Below are 17,214 nucleotides of genomic sequence, written 5' to 3' on the forward strand. Positions count from 1 at the left end.
CTTTAGCTTTTACATGGGTTCACATTAGGGTCTAAAATTCTCAAAATTATTTTGGTTGTTTCATATTTTAACTGAAATACAAATTTTATTATAGAGTCTTTTAATGCCTCTTACTTTTAGCAAGTTCTCAACTAGAGAGCTACATGTGTTCATTCTTAATCATCAGGAATATTAACTCACTAATCTGCTTTTACATTATTAATGAATTCTTCCCTAAATAAAAAGTTGTTCTGCTTCCTTTCTCAGCCAACAATACAATATTGTTAATACATTTATTATTGCAAAAGTACTTTCCAATGGGTTGTTCTGTTTATTAGAAAACGTTTACATTACTCTATGTCTTCTGTCAGCTATGAGTGATCAAAGTCTGCAGAAACCTCTTCGGAACTGCTCTAAATGATTCTCTGAGAAGGGACTACTTGTTGATGTGCAGATGTGTAGTCCATCTGTAAATGAGCAGATTTTTACACATAGTCTGAAGAGATACACAACAATCCATTCTTACAACATAGGATATCTTTAATTAAATTGATAATGGTGAGTTAAAAAACATGAAGTGAAAAGAGGACAACTAGGGAAATAAGGTATTCTAGGACTATTTATAATAAAATGTTCAAAATAAAAAAGAGGAAGAAACATCAACTGGCTTTGTAACTGAAGAGAGAAGACTAACCAAGTATTGTCTTCCCAGTTCTTGTACAAGCAGAGACCACAGAAGAATAATTCTTACAGAAGAAGCACAGGGAACAAATTATCATTTTTTTTGTTTCTCAAAATTATATGGGAGGACTTTGCCTAGTTAGGGATGAGCAAAAACAAGAAACATTAAAAAAGGGGGCATCTGGTATTGAGGATCTTGAAGAATATAGCAAAAGAGAAATTGTTCTATTAGATATTATAATTTGGTATGTAACATGACCATTTAAAATTCTAAAATGACCTATTTTTTTTTAAAAAAAAGTCAAATAAGAACTTAGGGGACAGAACTCAAAATAAATTTACTCTCAGTAGTAACTTGATGCAAGAATATAAATTCTTTCACTTTGATAAACATGGATAGAAAATTTTGTTGTCTGTATTCTAGGTTTGCCTAGGTTGTCTTTAAAGAGTGATACATGTCAGGTCACATCTAAATGAGTCAACACTTTGAACTAAAAGGCTGTTTACACAATATACACATTCTTTACTTACAGAGCAAAATAAGCTTAACACTTTTATATTAAAAACCTGGGATACAGTAGGATTAGTAGCACCATGAAAAATAATTCTTCCCCCAAACTGCAGTCTTTTATTTTACTCAGTGTGATTCTTCTCTTAACTGAATTTTTAACGTGCTGTTTTAAGTTACTGGGCAAAATATATGATCTTCATCTTATAATCCTTGGGGAAAGTCATTCTGGACCCAAAAAGTAAATTCATTTCCTTATTTCATTCATAGAAAACTAAGAGAGACCTCGCTCTGGCATATTGTTGAGGTACATCTGAATCTCCATGGTTACTAGTCGGCATGTCCTCTTGGCCATATATAGTAGCACCATTGGTGGCAGCAGTGGTAAAGTTGGGAGGAGTGAGACGTTGCATCCTGGGAATTTTATATATATATATATGTATATATATCACATTTAAAAACACACAAGGAATTCTTCAAAATGTTATGTCCTCTTCATGCACACTTGACATCGGCTAATACGTGTCCTCAAGTCTCCTGCTTTCAGTGTTTCTGACTGAGGTTTGCTGGGAAATAAGAAACAGGATGATCAAATTAGCCTTTGCTGGTTTTTCAATTCTATTATTGGTTCAAATTCACACCCATCCATCCTATTCATGCTTAAGTAGCTCTCCTACGACTTAATGATTAACTTTTGAGCAATGTGATCTAGTGCAGTAACTGGTATGGCCAAAGAGCCATTAGTGGTCATAGCTAATTTTGTGACTCTTCTCTTTATTACCTTTATTTGTCTCTCCCTCTTTATCTCTTACACATTTTTCTAACAGTCCTAGAATGAGGGAGATCTGGGCAACTGATGATGAATAAATGATAAAACTTACGCATATGAAATGCAAAAAGATAATTGTAAGAAAAATATCAAGTAATGATAACTCAAAAGAAGCAATATATAAAAATTAATTTAAACCAAAAAAAAATCCAGAAGATTGAGCTATCCTGAAGTACATACACTATATGTGGTCTTACTCATTCAGACACTTGGATGAGAGCATTGAAAACATCCTGGGAAAGGGGCACCTTCATGACTCAGTTGGTTAAGTGTCCAACTCTTTATTTCGGCTCATGTCATGATCTCAGGATTGTGAGATGGGGCCCGCATTGGGTTCTGTGCTGGGCATGGAGCCTGCCTAAGAGTCACTTTCTCCCTCTCCTGCTTCTCCCCCTCCCCTCCCACGTCATGCTCTCTGTCTCTCAAAAAAAAAAAAAAAAAAAAAAAAGAGAAGAAAACATCCTGGGAAAAGAGATCACTGGACTGAGGCAGAGATCATAGATCACAGCTTCAATCTTCAATTCCTGGAGTGGCCTCAGTCTAGTTGAGCAGCTCACTTATTGTTGAGCAGGTCACATAACCTTTTCTTGCTTTGTGTGTTTGCTACCGAAGGATTACTACTACCAAGCCATCTGAAAGTACACATACCTAATGTTAGCCAAGTCTGTTTTTCTGTCCTGAATCAAGTATATGAAAAGAACAAGCACAAATAAAAAACACAGTCCACTAAATCTTTAACATTTGTTGAGTATAAACCATCCATGAATTGCTTCTCTCTTCCCTAGTACTTCTGAAGGAAGCTTAGGACTGAACTAAAGCCATAAGGACCTTACCTGAACATGTCTGACACATCTACAGTTGCTAGCCAAAAGCTGTAGGAGTTGGCATAGTAGTTGCAGGTACCCCGCCCATGACATTCAATGAAGGGAGCTGAACGAAACTCTTCCAAGCAGGAACCAGGGGAGGCCAAGGCTTGACCTGAGCCCTCTGCTCCTGCGCTTGTGTGCTAGAAAAGATAAGGAAAAAAGTGCCACTAATACCTTAGTGAATACCCAAAGATACGTGCTAAATATGACCAAAAATTCAAATCCAGTGAAGGATCTAGGGCAAGAGATAAGAGAACAGTACCAACACCAAGGGTACTCAACAGAAGCAACAGGCAGATTATGAAAATATATTCCAGAAAATATGTGAAGGGGGTCACAATATTTGGACAGAAGCTATTTGAGGTTCATGCACATGACAGGGATTCCTTGTATTGGGAAGATATACAGATATTATGGACAGTCAGCTAAGATGACAAAGACAAGGAAGAGTATTTCATACCATCATGAAGGAATAGCCAATCCAAAGAGAATCCCATCCCTGAGGACAATGGGGAATCTGGATGGTCTGACTGTGAACTGCAATCACCACGGCTGGAGCTTCACATACTGCACATCTGGTAAGGGAAAAGGAGGGGGACACAATCTACACAGTGAGTATGTGGGAACTAGCAGTCACTCTTCTTTCAAAAGCCTTCCTGGTATAGAAGCCCGTTAAGGTGTCTTCTATGCTCACAAAAGCAGGAGAAAAATGCACTTCAAGAACTGCTTTTTCATAAGCCCTGTCTCCCAATATACTTAATAAAGTTATAAACGACAACTGTAAGCCTTTTTTTAAAGAAACCACACAACAAAGGCCACAGCATTTTCATTTTCCATTCTGCCTTAAATTTGTATTCATACTTGCTATATAGTCAATGCCATAATTGCTGTAAGAGCTTGGCTTCATGTATTGCACATACTACTTGCTGTCAAAGTGCCCAACTGGATGGTAGACATTTATTTAGTAATGCTGAAACTGTAGTGACAACAATGTCTGGTGAACTGGAAAAGACAAGAAACAGACACTTTCTCAATCCCCACCCATTATTTTTGGTCCAAAGGATATTTATTAACCATTTGGCCACATCTAGAGAAATACAGCATTTCCAGAATGCTGGGCAGCTACCCAGGCATGTGGAGATGTGGCTTAAATCTATAAAATCAAGTAAAGCTGCAACACAGTAAATATAGCTGAGTCTACCAAATCTTTAATAAATATCATGAAGGGACCTTCTGACATATGACTGAACCAATTTGGTGAAGTTTATCTACAAAACAGGAAATACCTTTAAAGGACCTTTTACTCCCAAGAGTTGGGACTGACAAAACTCACAAAAAATAAATTCCCCCCAAATCTGGGCAAATGCCCTAAAAAGGGCACCATGAATTTGCTACTAAGAGAAGCTGAGCTAGGTTTAACCTTTATATTCAATGTCAAAGAAACTAGACTTTCCAATGACTCTCCTTTATGGTTAGTGGACTCCTAAATCAATTGGGCCATGATCAGAATGAAAATGGCAGTATCTCATATGCCTAGGAGATTGAGTTAAACTAGAGTTCTAATGTGGCAAAACTCTAGGAAGTCTCTACTAATGGTACCTCTCTCCTGTTAGTTACTCATGCTCCAAACCTCAGCTATCATTTCCTCTGTCTCATAACTAATCAACTGCCAAATCCTATCTATTGTATTAAAGTGATACACGTCCCCCACTGACAGTTCCAATCCATTCCTACCGGGACTACAGCAATACCTTCAATCTAACTGATCTCTCTATTTTAGGACTATCTCCTCTGTAATCTATGTTACATGTTGATGGCTCTGTAATTTTCCCTGAAGTGTAGCTCAAACACTTTTGGAAGCTCCCCATTATATACCAGATTAATTCCAAAATAAAACCTGATGCTGAAAACCTTCTACAATCTGGGTCCAAGTTAACTTTCCAATCTCTTCTCTCTATGCAACCTTTACAAGCTATATTCTAGATACATCAATCTACTACCTATTCCCATGTTCTCTGCCTAGTATGCCCTTCCCCCTTATAACTACCTGTATCTCAAGTCCTTCCCATCCTTTAAGTACTAATCAGGTCAAAATACATTTCTTCCATATAGTCATCCCAAATTTATCCCATTAAAATTAAACATTCTTTTCCTTATGCTTTCATAACATTTTATTAGATCTATTGTAACACTTAGCCAAGACTGATATATATATTATTTTACATATATTTGCCTAATGATTAGTCTGATTTCTTTGTGTATTACACTATTTCTATCATAGGGTCTGGTCAAAAGCAAATCCCCACTTAATACAGATTAAACTAAATACCTAACTGAATATTATGAAGGCACCTCTGTCCTACCCAACCTGGGAAGAATATGATCAAATTATTAGCTTTAGACTCATTTCTGACTAGCTAAACTAACTGGGGATTGGTAAAAGTCAAAGCTACACCAGTGTCTCACCGACTAATAAATGGCTGGATGCTCCGGCCCTTCAGGGGCTCCATGCTCATTGGCATGGGCTCTGGCGTGGACAGCCAGTAAGAATAGTCATTTCTTGAAGCAAAGTTGCAAACATTATTGATGTTGCAGAACATGAAAGGCATGGTACTGAAGCGACGAAGGCAGCTGCCAGCCGTCCCTAGGGAGAATTGGGGAGAAAAGGATGAAGGACTATACTATGATGATACTTTAGTTTCTTTTGAAACCCTAACAAACAACCTTTCAAGGAGAAATATGCCCACATTTCTTAGATAATAAATATACTTTGTTTTAGATCTTCAATTATAAGATGCACGTTTACTTACATTTTTAACATTTCTAAAATCAGGATATATCTTATAATATATGTAGACATTTATTGTTGCAGTTCATTATATATTCTCCAACAGTGTTTTTACACTGGGGAGGTACTTATAAACATAATAAAATATTACGGAGAATATTGAGCAATTTATTGTGAACAAGTGAAGGACACACACTGAGTTTCTATAATATCTGGTTAGTACTTCCTCTCCAGCCTACCATCTCTTCTTCCAAGACATCCTCAGTATGTATCTTGTTTGTTTTTGCAATCTCTTTGAGCCTAGGGACAATGGTAGTGCTGACCAATATGCACAGCAACCATGAACAGGTTTGGAGGTGAATAATAAAAAGGAAAAAAAATAAGAGAGAAAGGAAGGATGCAAGGGGAAAAAAATTCAGGACTGGTAAGGGCAATAGAGGTTATCTATCTATCTATCTATCTATCTATCTATCTATCTATCTATCATCTATCTATATCTCTATATATAACTCTAAGTTATCTTTTATTCTTATTTATTCACCAAAGAATGATGAAAAATGGTGTACCCCCCCACATCTTTAGGTTTAGATATAAAACTTTTCATCAGAATTTCAAATTGATACTATACCAGTTATTAAGGTATTGGTTATTGTCTCTTGGCTCCAAAGCTACCTTTCTATACTCCACTTTGTGATACTGGAGCCTGGGACTTTTGCAAACCACATTTCAAATGTTACCAGCTGTCATGTCTAGTGTTTTGTGAATACTTGTATTTAAAAACAAACTTTTTCTCTCTTTTAAATATATCCAACATAATGGGGCACCTGGGTGGCTCAGTTGGTTGGGCAACTGCCTTCGGCTCAGGTCATGATCCTGGAGTCCCAGGATCGAGTCCCGCATCAGGCTCCCTGCTCAGCAGAGAGTCTGCTTCTCCCTCTGACCCTCCCCCCTCTCATGCTCTCTCTCTCTCTCATTCTATCAAATAAATAAATAAAATCTTTAAAAAAAAATATATATCCAACATAATGATTTGAAACTTAACAATAAAATTTTTTTAAAGTACATAAACTCATCTTTAACAAGTGGAAGTCATTCAATGCTCCTTTTGCATTCGGAAATTATATGTCCATTCCACTTTTCTCACACAGTTTTATCCTAATGTGTTTTTTATTTTTAGTTTTTTATTGATTATCCTATCATATTTCTCTGAAACAAAAATGTATAATAACTTTTAAAAACTTTCTATGATCATAAGGTTTACATGTTAAATATTTTTTGAATTGTCATCATTATATTGGGAATTTATAAAAATACAGATACTATAAATTTTGATAATTTCTAAACACAAAAAGTAAACTTTTGTTGGAAATGCATTTCCTAATGAGATGGATTGAATTATAGAGCCTCAATTAATGGAGACTTTAACAAAACCATTATTTTGAGTTGTCCCTTTGAATTTGTCCCCCAGAGGTTTTCACACTTCAAGGCAATATGCCATACTATGAGTCTTTCATAAAGTGGGAGATGGGTGATAGTGAAAGGGGATGTGGGAAACAGGATTATCCAAAGCATATACACAGGCCGTTCAAATTCAGGAGAAAGTACATATGAAAGTTGAGGATTTGAAACTTGATTCCTTTAAAATTATGCCTGTGTAGTTCTTGGAAATTCCTCATGTATCCAAAGGAATATGCTTATCTCAGACTGAAGATGACTGATAAAAGACCAATACTTCTTAAACCTAGTGGATCGTCATAATCATTGGGAATTTTTACATAAGGGGTTTGGGATGGGTCTAGGAATCTTTTCAGAAGTTCCCCAGGTTGAAAATCATTGATTTAGCCTAAATAATTCTTTTTTCAGAGGAAAAAAACTGGCTCAGAGAAAGGTGACTAACTCAAGATCACGTGAGAGTGAATGACAAATTGGCATAATTGAAAACGAATGGATTTAGCACTGGTAGGTGTTGGGATTCAATTCTTATCTCCATCACTGCGTGCAGAGGTTTGAAGTAGTCACTTAACCTCTTAGCCAGTTTTTTTGTGTATAAAATATAAGAAAATAATACTTGTCCTATATGTTTCTTGATCATAGTTGTGAAAATCAAATTGGAGAATGAAAATCAAAGTTCTTTTTATTTATAAAGTAATTTAATAATAAAATATTACTGCCTAATTGGGGACAGGGTTGGCAATATCCCTGGTCTGAGAAAGAAAAGGAAAAGGTACATAAAAGGAAGGCCCATAATGAGGAGAACAGGGGTGTTTGGTTGCATCTATGCTTTATGCTGCACACAATGATGCAGAATTCTGTATTGTCTCCAAATTTTCGGAGAGAATTTTGAAGAAAAATCTCATGAATTCTCAATGCCTCCCATTTTCTAAAACTATAAGGCTTTAATAGACTAATTATTCTTAGTATTTTTTTTTTGCTCCTATACAGAATAGTTTTAGTATTCCATCTGTTACCTCCACCCTCTTTTTTTACACACCATAATCCTTTCACTAATCCACCATAGACTGTATTTATTTGATCAGGTGATTGTTTCTTATAGCTGTCTCTATTCTTTGCTTAGCCATCAAGCTCTCTCCAGTTTGATCCCTGTGTGAGCCATAGAAGAAACTCTGCAATCTGGGATCACTCTTGGGATCTTGGGCCCTATATCATGGCCTTCCCATGTCTGAGGCCTATACTGTACCTGAGTCAGGGCCAGTTTGTAGCCTCCATGTCTGAATGCATAGTATGACAGCCCTTGTTTGACCAAGTACATGCATTTTGGAAAGTTACAGTGACATACTGGATTGCAGATTCCATTTTTTATTTGAATTACATTTTTGAATTTCACGGTGCTCAAAAACTTCTAATGGTTCCCTGACTATCAAGTCAGGGATTTGAAGTTTATAAGCTCGATTATAGGTATAAGTTAAGACTCTGATAGTGAAGAAAGAATGGCCTAAAAGGAGAAGAATTTTATGGGAGGAAGACTAGAGAGATTTATGTAAAAGATAAGAATATTTTCACCATGAAGATTTGTCAATTATAAAATCAGAAAGAGAAGATGCTACCTAAAGAAAGTAAATGCGGGAAGGAAAAATAGCAGAGGAAAGATGAAAAGGAGATGAAGAAAAGTAAAAGTGGGAGAAGAAAGTTGGCAGGCAAACTCCTCCTATATTTGGCTTCATTAAATGACCTGTGACTCTTGGCTTCCATGTCAGTGGAGATGCCGACTCCGGTGGGCCAGCACTATCTGGCAGATGTGGCCATATGCCCTGGGAATAGAGTGAGTAGAGAAGACCTCTGGAGGTCTCTGTTGCTGCAGAACTGTTTTCACAAAATAGCCTAGCTAAAGAGACCTCAGGAGGTCTCTTACTACAGACACTCCAGAAACTGGGAGCCCAGACTATCTGCTTAAATGTCTTTATGGAGACGAAGAAGGGGATAATGATCCTTAAAACTGGCAGCCGCAGGTCACACAATGGGGCTTTGAAATCCAAAGTCAAAATTCCACAAAAAGAAATGTTGAAGATTGGAAGATGTCTTGAGAATCATCCGGTCCAGTCTCATCCCATCAACCAATCTGCCCACCACAGTATAGAGAAGATGCACGGGAACACATTAAATGAAGTGTATTTTATATAGAAATATGGTGCTTTGCATAGTTTTAATCTACTCTGATAATACTTTACAAAGCTAAGACACTTATTTTAGGAACTATAAACTAGCATAATTAAGAAATGACCTTAATTTCTTTGATTTAGAAATCAAGATTCTCTTCAGAACTTACCTTTCAACTTGATGAAGACCAGTGTCAGAGAAGAAAAAACTATCTCCTATGAATCAACATTGCCCACTCAAGCGACTGCTATACCGTAGAGAGCCCAGGGAATCTGTTTTCTTAATAGCTAACAAAGAGTACATGTGGCCTTTCCCAAAATGTGCTGCTTTAGGCCAAGAATTGTACCTCACACTAGCTAGCTAAAGCTTTTAGGGTAACGTATTATTTATTTAAAACTTACAGTGAATATATTTAGCTGCCCTTGACATGGTCTTCAATTTGGAAGCCCCCCCACCCCAAATAGAGATATATATTTTGCCCAAGGTTACTCCAGAATCCAACAAGGTTTTCAAAACAAAACACATAGTAAAAACTAAGATGCCAGTTATCTCACCCAAGTCTTGACCATGAGCTCTTTTATTTCCTTGAACATACAGGAGAGAAAAGCCTTCATAAATCTGGACAGTTCCATGTGGGCATTGTGGTGCATCTGTTGTCTGGCTGTGACGTGTGATGAGGAATCCATGGGCGATAGAGGAAGTTCCTGGAGGACCTGGGGGACCTTGCATTCCATCTGGTCCAGGGGGACCATCCAAACCACGAGTACCTATTTCCATGGAATCGTCAGTATACAAAATTTAAGTGAGCTCTGATCCTACTATTATGGCTACTGACAAAACATTATGATCTCATTTGACTCGTTAATTTAGTCAATATTTATAGAGTGCCTATTAAGGTATTGTCAGATATCACGGATTTGGAGATAAATAAAATATGGTCCCTGCCCTCAAAGAGATTTAAACATATATTTTTTCTAATGGAATTGGTTGACAACATTAGGCACTAAATGAGTACTGGGCAATGGAACATTAGATAGGAAGAAGTGATGCTTATTTGGGAAGTCTGTGTGTTATCTAGTCTCTTGCTCTACTAAAGGAGCCCAAACCCCATGACGAAATTTCAGTCTGCTTTTTTGTTCATCAACGAGAAAGGAAGGGTGTGGTTGCCATCAGTCTGCCAGTTTCAGTGCTGAAAAACATTTTCCTTTGAATCTGTCTGGGGAATTATTCTCAGGCATACCTTTTTGTTTAGAGAATAGGCAGGGCACTACGAAAGCAGCCTTTTCAAAATGTCTATTTTCAATTTACCAACGGTTCCCTTTCTCTGTTTAGTCTCTTGATTTGAGCCTATTTTACAATTCTCTTTATATACAAGCCTTCTGCCACTGTGTATATGCATTTTCATTTTGGGGAAACTTCACAGCAATGCCCATATGTGATGAAGATGACACTAACTTGTTCCTTCCCTGATATACAGTTAATGAAATGGCAGGGTATTGGTTCCAGGAAGGCCATAGGTATTACCAGTCTGCCTTGCTGCCACTGATATTTATTTGCCAATAAATATTCTTTATGTTTATATTATTTAAAGTTATATTTATATTGTCTAGAGTTGCTAATACATATTAAAAATCTACTGAGTTTATGATCTTTTATTTCTATTTTAGCAATCTTACTTCAGTGTGTTTTTTAATTTTAATATTTTTTATTGAAGTATAGTTAATAAACAGTATCATATTCATTTCAGGTATACAATAGAGTGATTCAACAATCCTATACATTACTCAGTGCTCATCATGATAAGTGAGCACTCTTAATCCCCTTTATCTATTTCACTCACCCCCAACACACCTCCCTCCTCTGGCACCCACCAGCTTGTTCTCTGTATTTAAGAGTCTGGTTTTTTATTAGTCTCTTTTTTCCTTTGTTTGTTCCTTTGTTTCTTAAATTCCACATATGAGTGAACTCATATGGTATTTATCTCTCTCTGACTTATTTCACTTAGCATTATACCTTCTAGGTCCATCCATGTTGTTGTAAATGACAAGATCTCATTCTTTTTTATGGCTAAATAATAGCTATATATATATATATATATCCCTCTTCTTTATCCACTCATCTATTGATGAACACTTGGACTGCTTCCATATCTTGGTTATTGTAAATGATGCTACAATAAACAAAGGGGTGGGTATATCTTTTCAAATTAGTGTTTTGTTTTCTTTGGGTAAATACCCAGTAGTGAAATTACTGGATCATGTGGTAATTCTATATTTTTAATTTTTTGAGGAACCTCTATACTGTTTTCCACAGTGGATGTACCAGTTTGCATTCTCATCAATAGTGCATGAGGGTTCCTTTTTCTCCACGTCCTTGCCAACACTTGTTATTTCTTGTCTTTTTGATTCTAGCCATTCTGATGTGTATAAGGGGATATCCCGCTGTTGTTTTGATTTGTATTTCCCTGATGATTAGTGATGCTGGGCATCTTTTCATGTGTCTGTTGCCATCTGTATGTCTTCTTTGGAAAATGTCTATTAAGCTCCTCTATTTATATTTTTTATTGCAAGGTGACTCAAATTCTTTTTGGAAGTAGCTTGAGAACATACTGGAAATCTAGTAGATACCAGATTCAATATTATCAGGAGCACCTGTTAATGAAAGAACTAAAAACCTGAAAATCAATTTGTCATCTCAGTATAAGATGCCACTCTGACATCTGTCATATTTTCAAATGTGGAAAGATTCACAATAGTTTCAAGATGGTCATGGGATTTAAATCAACATATTGAAAATTATCAGAACAGGTAAGTACAGTGAATACCTGGAAAAACCTCATCTTGAGGAAAAACTGTTTTCCAGTACTCTAAACACATAAATAAAAACAAGCTTTCTATGCTTTTCTGTATACTGGCAAATCTCCTTGTATGTGCTGTCCTATTTTCCCGCAACAACAGATTCACCAGCTAGCTATACTCTTCCTAAGAAGAAAACTCTCACAGCTCCAACTGGACGTCTAGAGGTCTTTCAGACTTGAGACTATCAACAGCAGTGTTTTACTTGTCTCACCTGGCTGGCCTGGCAGACCTGGGTCTCCTTTGCGCCCTCCTGCACCATCAAAGCCAGGGAGTCCATTGCGTCCCGGATCTCCTGGAGGGCCAATTGGACCTACAGGGAAAAAAATAGGGTCTTCAAATATGGGTATAATAATTCCATAACCAGACAGATCTAGGAAACTTAAGGTTCTTGAGTGTCACTAAATTCATAGTCTGGTCTTGTCTTTAATCCAGATACACAAAGGAATAGCTCAAGCCCGGGACAAAGAAGCAGACAAGGATTTAGCTTTAGTTTTAAACAATAGATTTGTGTCTGTGAAGATTCCCATAATATGGCACTTGTGTTCTCTTTGCCTCAGAACAAAATAGGAGTGCAAGGCCCAACTTTTGTTATCTGTCTCACCATAGGTAAGGTTGTTACTGCCTGGTACACTTAGTTTATGGAAAGACTAACAACCAATCACTTAATAAGCGAGAAAGACTGAACTTAGTTTCTAGCTTTCTTGTATAATCAAAATTGGCTGCAAGCATAGAGTCAAATGGCCAACTAGACAGGAATTAGTTTAAAAATCACGAGGCCTCACAGTGGGGAGCTGATGGCTGATCAAATTAGCTTTCTATCCTTCTGGTGGTTGGGATAGAGAAAGCATCAGATCTTAAATGCATATTAATTTCATTACAAAGTTTTTAATAACATTAACCTAATCATTCAAATTAAAATAGCCAGAGGAACTGGCTAGAAGAGATTAGACTGGGCCTAAAGGAAATTAGGGCATGAGAAATTAACATTTTTAAGAAAAAAGGAAATGGGATCTGTGGTGGTCTGGTATTCTACTAGTTGTTGAGACTCCTCTTCTCAGAGACAAACGATGACAAGTAAAATGAGAACTAGGGAAATGTTCTCAAATAGATAAGGCTTAGAATGATGATCTGCAAAGGCACCTGGTAAGCCTTGAGGTCCTGGTAGTCCTGGCAGACCTTTTAATCCAGGCTGGCCTGGGATCCCTGGTGGACCAACATCTCCTTTGATTATAATACTCTGTCCTGAAGGACCAGGTAATCCAGGGGGACCTAAGAGGCAAAACACACAAATTGGAAGGTAGGAAAGAGAGAAGCCAGAAGGAATGGATGCCAAAGTGTCCTAAGGTCAGAATAAAAATTGGTGCGAAAGAAACAAGTTACATGTGTTGAAATGTTGACATGTCCAACAGAAATCTGTTTGGGAAAGCCATCATCTCACCCAGAAGACTGAAAAAATGAATAATTTCTTTAGGGTCAATGGAAAAATTAGGCCTATTGTCCCTATTTTCGAGCCTTGAAGCATGACTTGGTTACTAGAAAGTCTAATCCATTACAAATCTGTGAACACTGGTGTCAGGAGAAGACAATTCTATTTCCTGACAAGTCCATTCTGATTCTAACATCATTTGCAGTTCTTGTTTGTTGTGCTTGTCAAGTGTCCCACTGAACTTGTAAGGGAATTTAGCAGATGTCCTATTTCAGTTTACAGGAAACTTCTATAAGTCTCCAGCAAAAAGAACTATTTTTATATTAAAAATATTTTCAATTAAAAATGACTTGCTCTTATAATCTGTTCAACTGAATATGGGAAAGTTAATATAAAATCTAATACAAATCTTAATGAAGCATTCTTGTTAGTCCTGCATCCATCTTAAACTCAAAAGATCTGGTCTCGGGGTGCCCGGGTGGCTCAGATGGTTAAGCGTCTGCCTTCGGCTCGGGTCATGATCCCAGGGTCCTGGGATTGAGCCCCGCGTCGGGCTCCCTGCTCAGTGGGGAGCCTGCTTCTCCCTCTCCCGCTGCCATTCCCCCTGCTTGTGCTCTCTGGCTCTATCTCTCTGACAAATAAATAAGTAAAATCTTAAAAAAAAAGAAAGATCTGGTCTCAGTATTTCCTTAATAAAATAGACAGGTTAAGAGATAGTAAATAGAGGGAGAGTTTTGCCTACTTGCTCTCAGTTGTTGGGGATTGAGACCTAAAAGTTTAGTTCAAAGACAGAATGCAAACTTTCAAATTCTTCAATGTGCTTAAGAATCAGGTATAACTAGCTCCTGGAGTAATTCTTACCTGGGGGACCAACAAGTCCTGGATCCCCCTCAGGGCCAGCTGAACCAGGTACTCCACTGGGTCCCTTCATGCCTGCAAAGAAGGTACATAAAATGGCACCGCAAAGTAACAGGGCCATAGCATTTGCCCAGTCAAATCAGAAAATGGGTATCTTATCCCAAAGGAGTTTAATATAAAAACAACCCTTCAAATACCTGGAAATCCTGGAACACCAGGGAGACCAGGATCTCCTTTCATTCCATTGAGACCTGGTCGGCCAGGATTACCCTAAATAAATAAAATCATTAATTTTAGAAAAGAACTGAAGGGGAAGGGAGTGAAATTATACAGTATTCATATTCACTGATAGCACTTGCTCTAGAGTCAAACTTTTAGGATTCAAATCCCAATTTCGCCCCTTACTAGCTTGTGTAACCTCTAGTTGATTTTTTAACCTCTTTGATTCATAGTTTTCTCACCTCTAACATAGAGAAAATAATAGTATCTACTTCGTGGTTTGTTTGTTTTTTTTTTGTGAGGATTAAAGGAGATAGCTCATATTAAGTACTTAGAAAACTGACTGGCATGTAGTGTGTACTTAATAAATGGCAGCTATTATTTTATTATCATGAACAAAGGCACTTTTTTTTTAAAGTGTAGCACTGAGGTGATAAATGCTTGGGTTAGAATCACATGTACAGAAATGCTGAAGTCTGCAAGACTTAGCAAAAAATATAGCAGGGCCTGTTAATTAATTGGGTTTGAGGGCCAGGAAAACTATGGGAAAAAGAAGAGTTGAGAATAAGTCTAGAATGTACCTAAAGGAAGAATAAATGTGGGACAATGAAACTTTTATCAGTAGGACTGAAAAAGGGGCAAACCTGGAACATATTCCAACATGTAAGAAATGGCTAAAAAGGAGGGCATGTTAGAAAGACAGGATCCAGCTTGAAGAAGTTTCCAAATCAATGATAATTTGAGCATCGGAATAGACGACAGTTTAAAAAATTATAAATCATTAAAAAAAGAATTTATGAGTCCATACTAATAATAACTAGATAATACATGGAAAAGAAGGGCCAACTGGTATATGTGGAGGTAGCACTAGAGTTGGAAAATCATCACTATATTCAACCACTAGATTGGTTGGTTGAGGCAAAAATCATAAATAGATATTAAATATATGGGGAAATTTTTATGAGGAACAGTATATTTGCATGATCTTAATGTACCTTCCCATAGTTTTGCTTATTAGTTACAGGGAAAGAATAGCGACCACGCAGTGGAGAAACCAGATAACAACTTGTTGGAATGATCAAAATTAAGATCATCAATGAGGGACAGATGGACATTGTGGGCCCAAATATCTGATGGAGGACACAACATCACTCATGTAGTATTCCAGCTGGGGATGCATAACTAGAATGAATAAATAGCAGAAAAAAGAAGGAACATTCTGTTTTAAAAAATGGTGGATGGGAAAAAAAAAAAAATGGTGGATGGGGCACCTGGGTGGCTCAGTCTGTTAAGCACCCAATTCTTGATTTTGGCTCAGGTCATGATGTCAGAGTTGTGATATGAGCCCTGTGTTGGGCTCCATGCTCAGCACAGAGTCTGCCTGGGATTCTCTCTCTCTCCCTCTCCCTCTGCCCCTCCCCCCATCAAATAAATACATAAATCTTAAAAAAATAAAAATAAAATAAAAACGGGAAGGGGCTACATTTCTTCAACAGTGTCAAGATCGTGAAATTAAAAAAACATTGTTTAGCGGGGCGCCTGGGTGGCTCAGCTGCTAAGGGTCTGCCTTCAGCTCAGGTCATGATCCCGGGGTCCTGGGATCGAGCCCCGCATCGGGCTCCCTGCTCAGCAGGGAAGCCTGCTTCTCCCACTCCCACTCCCCCTGCTTGTGTTCCCTCTCTCGCTGTGTCTCTCTCTGTCAAATAAACAAATAAAATCTTTAAAAAAAATAAAAAACATTGTTTAGCAACTGTTTCAGATTGAGGAAGCATAAAGTGATATGACAGTTAAATGCAATGCATAATTTGGTCCATACTGGAGGAAAACAATACTATCAAGGACAATTACTAGGTCAACCAACACAATGAGAATATGTAAAGTAGAAATAAAAGTTTATATTAATGTTTAGTTTCCTGAAGTTGATAACTGTTCTGTTATTACATAAAAGAATATCTTTAATTTTAGGAAATCTCATGCAGTAAAGTATTTAGTGCTAAAAAGACATGATAGTTACAACTTATTCTCAAATGTTTCAAATATATATATATATATATATATATATATATATATATATATATAATTATATACACACACATAACATATGGGGCAAAACATTAACAACTAGTCCATCTGGGTAAATGATACATGAAAGGTTTTTTTTTTTACCATTCTTGGAATTTTTCTATGTTTAATGTTATTTCCATTAAAAAATTAGAAAAGGTGCAAACGTAAGAACTAACTTGCACAAAAGAAAATGAATAAAACTTGATAATACTAGATTTATAAAATGTTGCTATCAGGCAGTAGTCTTGAATCAGGCATAGAGACATATGAACTAGAAGCACCTGGGAAATGGATGAGGAGGGACTAAGTAGAGAACGAATAAAGAGAGGACTCAAAAATTAAGAGTATGTGTCTAGAATAGTGATGATATGAGGAAAAAAGGTTAGTTGTTGGAAAGCTTTAAGGACTACTGTTTTAGATGTTTTTTTTTTTCTTTTTTCTGCTATAAAGCAGTCATCAGAGTTAAAAGATTGAGCCCAGGTTGTGTTGGTTGTGATATCTAACAACAATCTTCCTGAATGAA

The 17,214-nt window shown here is 37.0% G+C and overlaps 1 protein-coding gene across 1 annotated transcript in view; it reads right to left on the minus strand.

Moving 5' to 3' along the window:
• Positions 1–498: 498 nt before the first annotated feature.
• COL4A5 (collagen type IV alpha 5 chain) overlaps positions 499–17,214 on the minus strand; it is a 229,436-nt gene continuing 212,720 nt past the window's right edge. The window contains exons 43-51 of the mRNA XM_078065482.1: positions 14,606–14,678; positions 14,412–14,483; positions 13,265–13,393; positions 12,336–12,434; positions 9,821–10,033; positions 5,330–5,507; positions 3,324–3,438; positions 2,831–3,003; positions 499–1,734 (exon numbers count right to left, since the gene is read on the minus strand). Coding sequence (XP_077921608.1) covers positions 1,653–1,734; positions 2,831–3,003; positions 3,324–3,438; positions 5,330–5,507; positions 9,821–10,033; positions 12,336–12,434; positions 13,265–13,393; positions 14,412–14,483; positions 14,606–14,678 — 1,134 coding nt within the window. The 3' untranslated portion in view covers positions 499–1,652. The remainder of the gene's footprint in view (positions 1,735–2,830; positions 3,004–3,323; positions 3,439–5,329; positions 5,508–9,820; positions 10,034–12,335; positions 12,435–13,264; positions 13,394–14,411; positions 14,484–14,605; positions 14,679–17,214) is intronic.

This window comes from Halichoerus grypus, chromosome X (assembly GCF_964656455.1).
Source record: "Halichoerus grypus chromosome X, mHalGry1.hap1.1, whole genome shotgun sequence".
NCBI lineage: Eukaryota > Metazoa > Chordata > Mammalia > Carnivora > Phocidae > Halichoerus > Halichoerus grypus.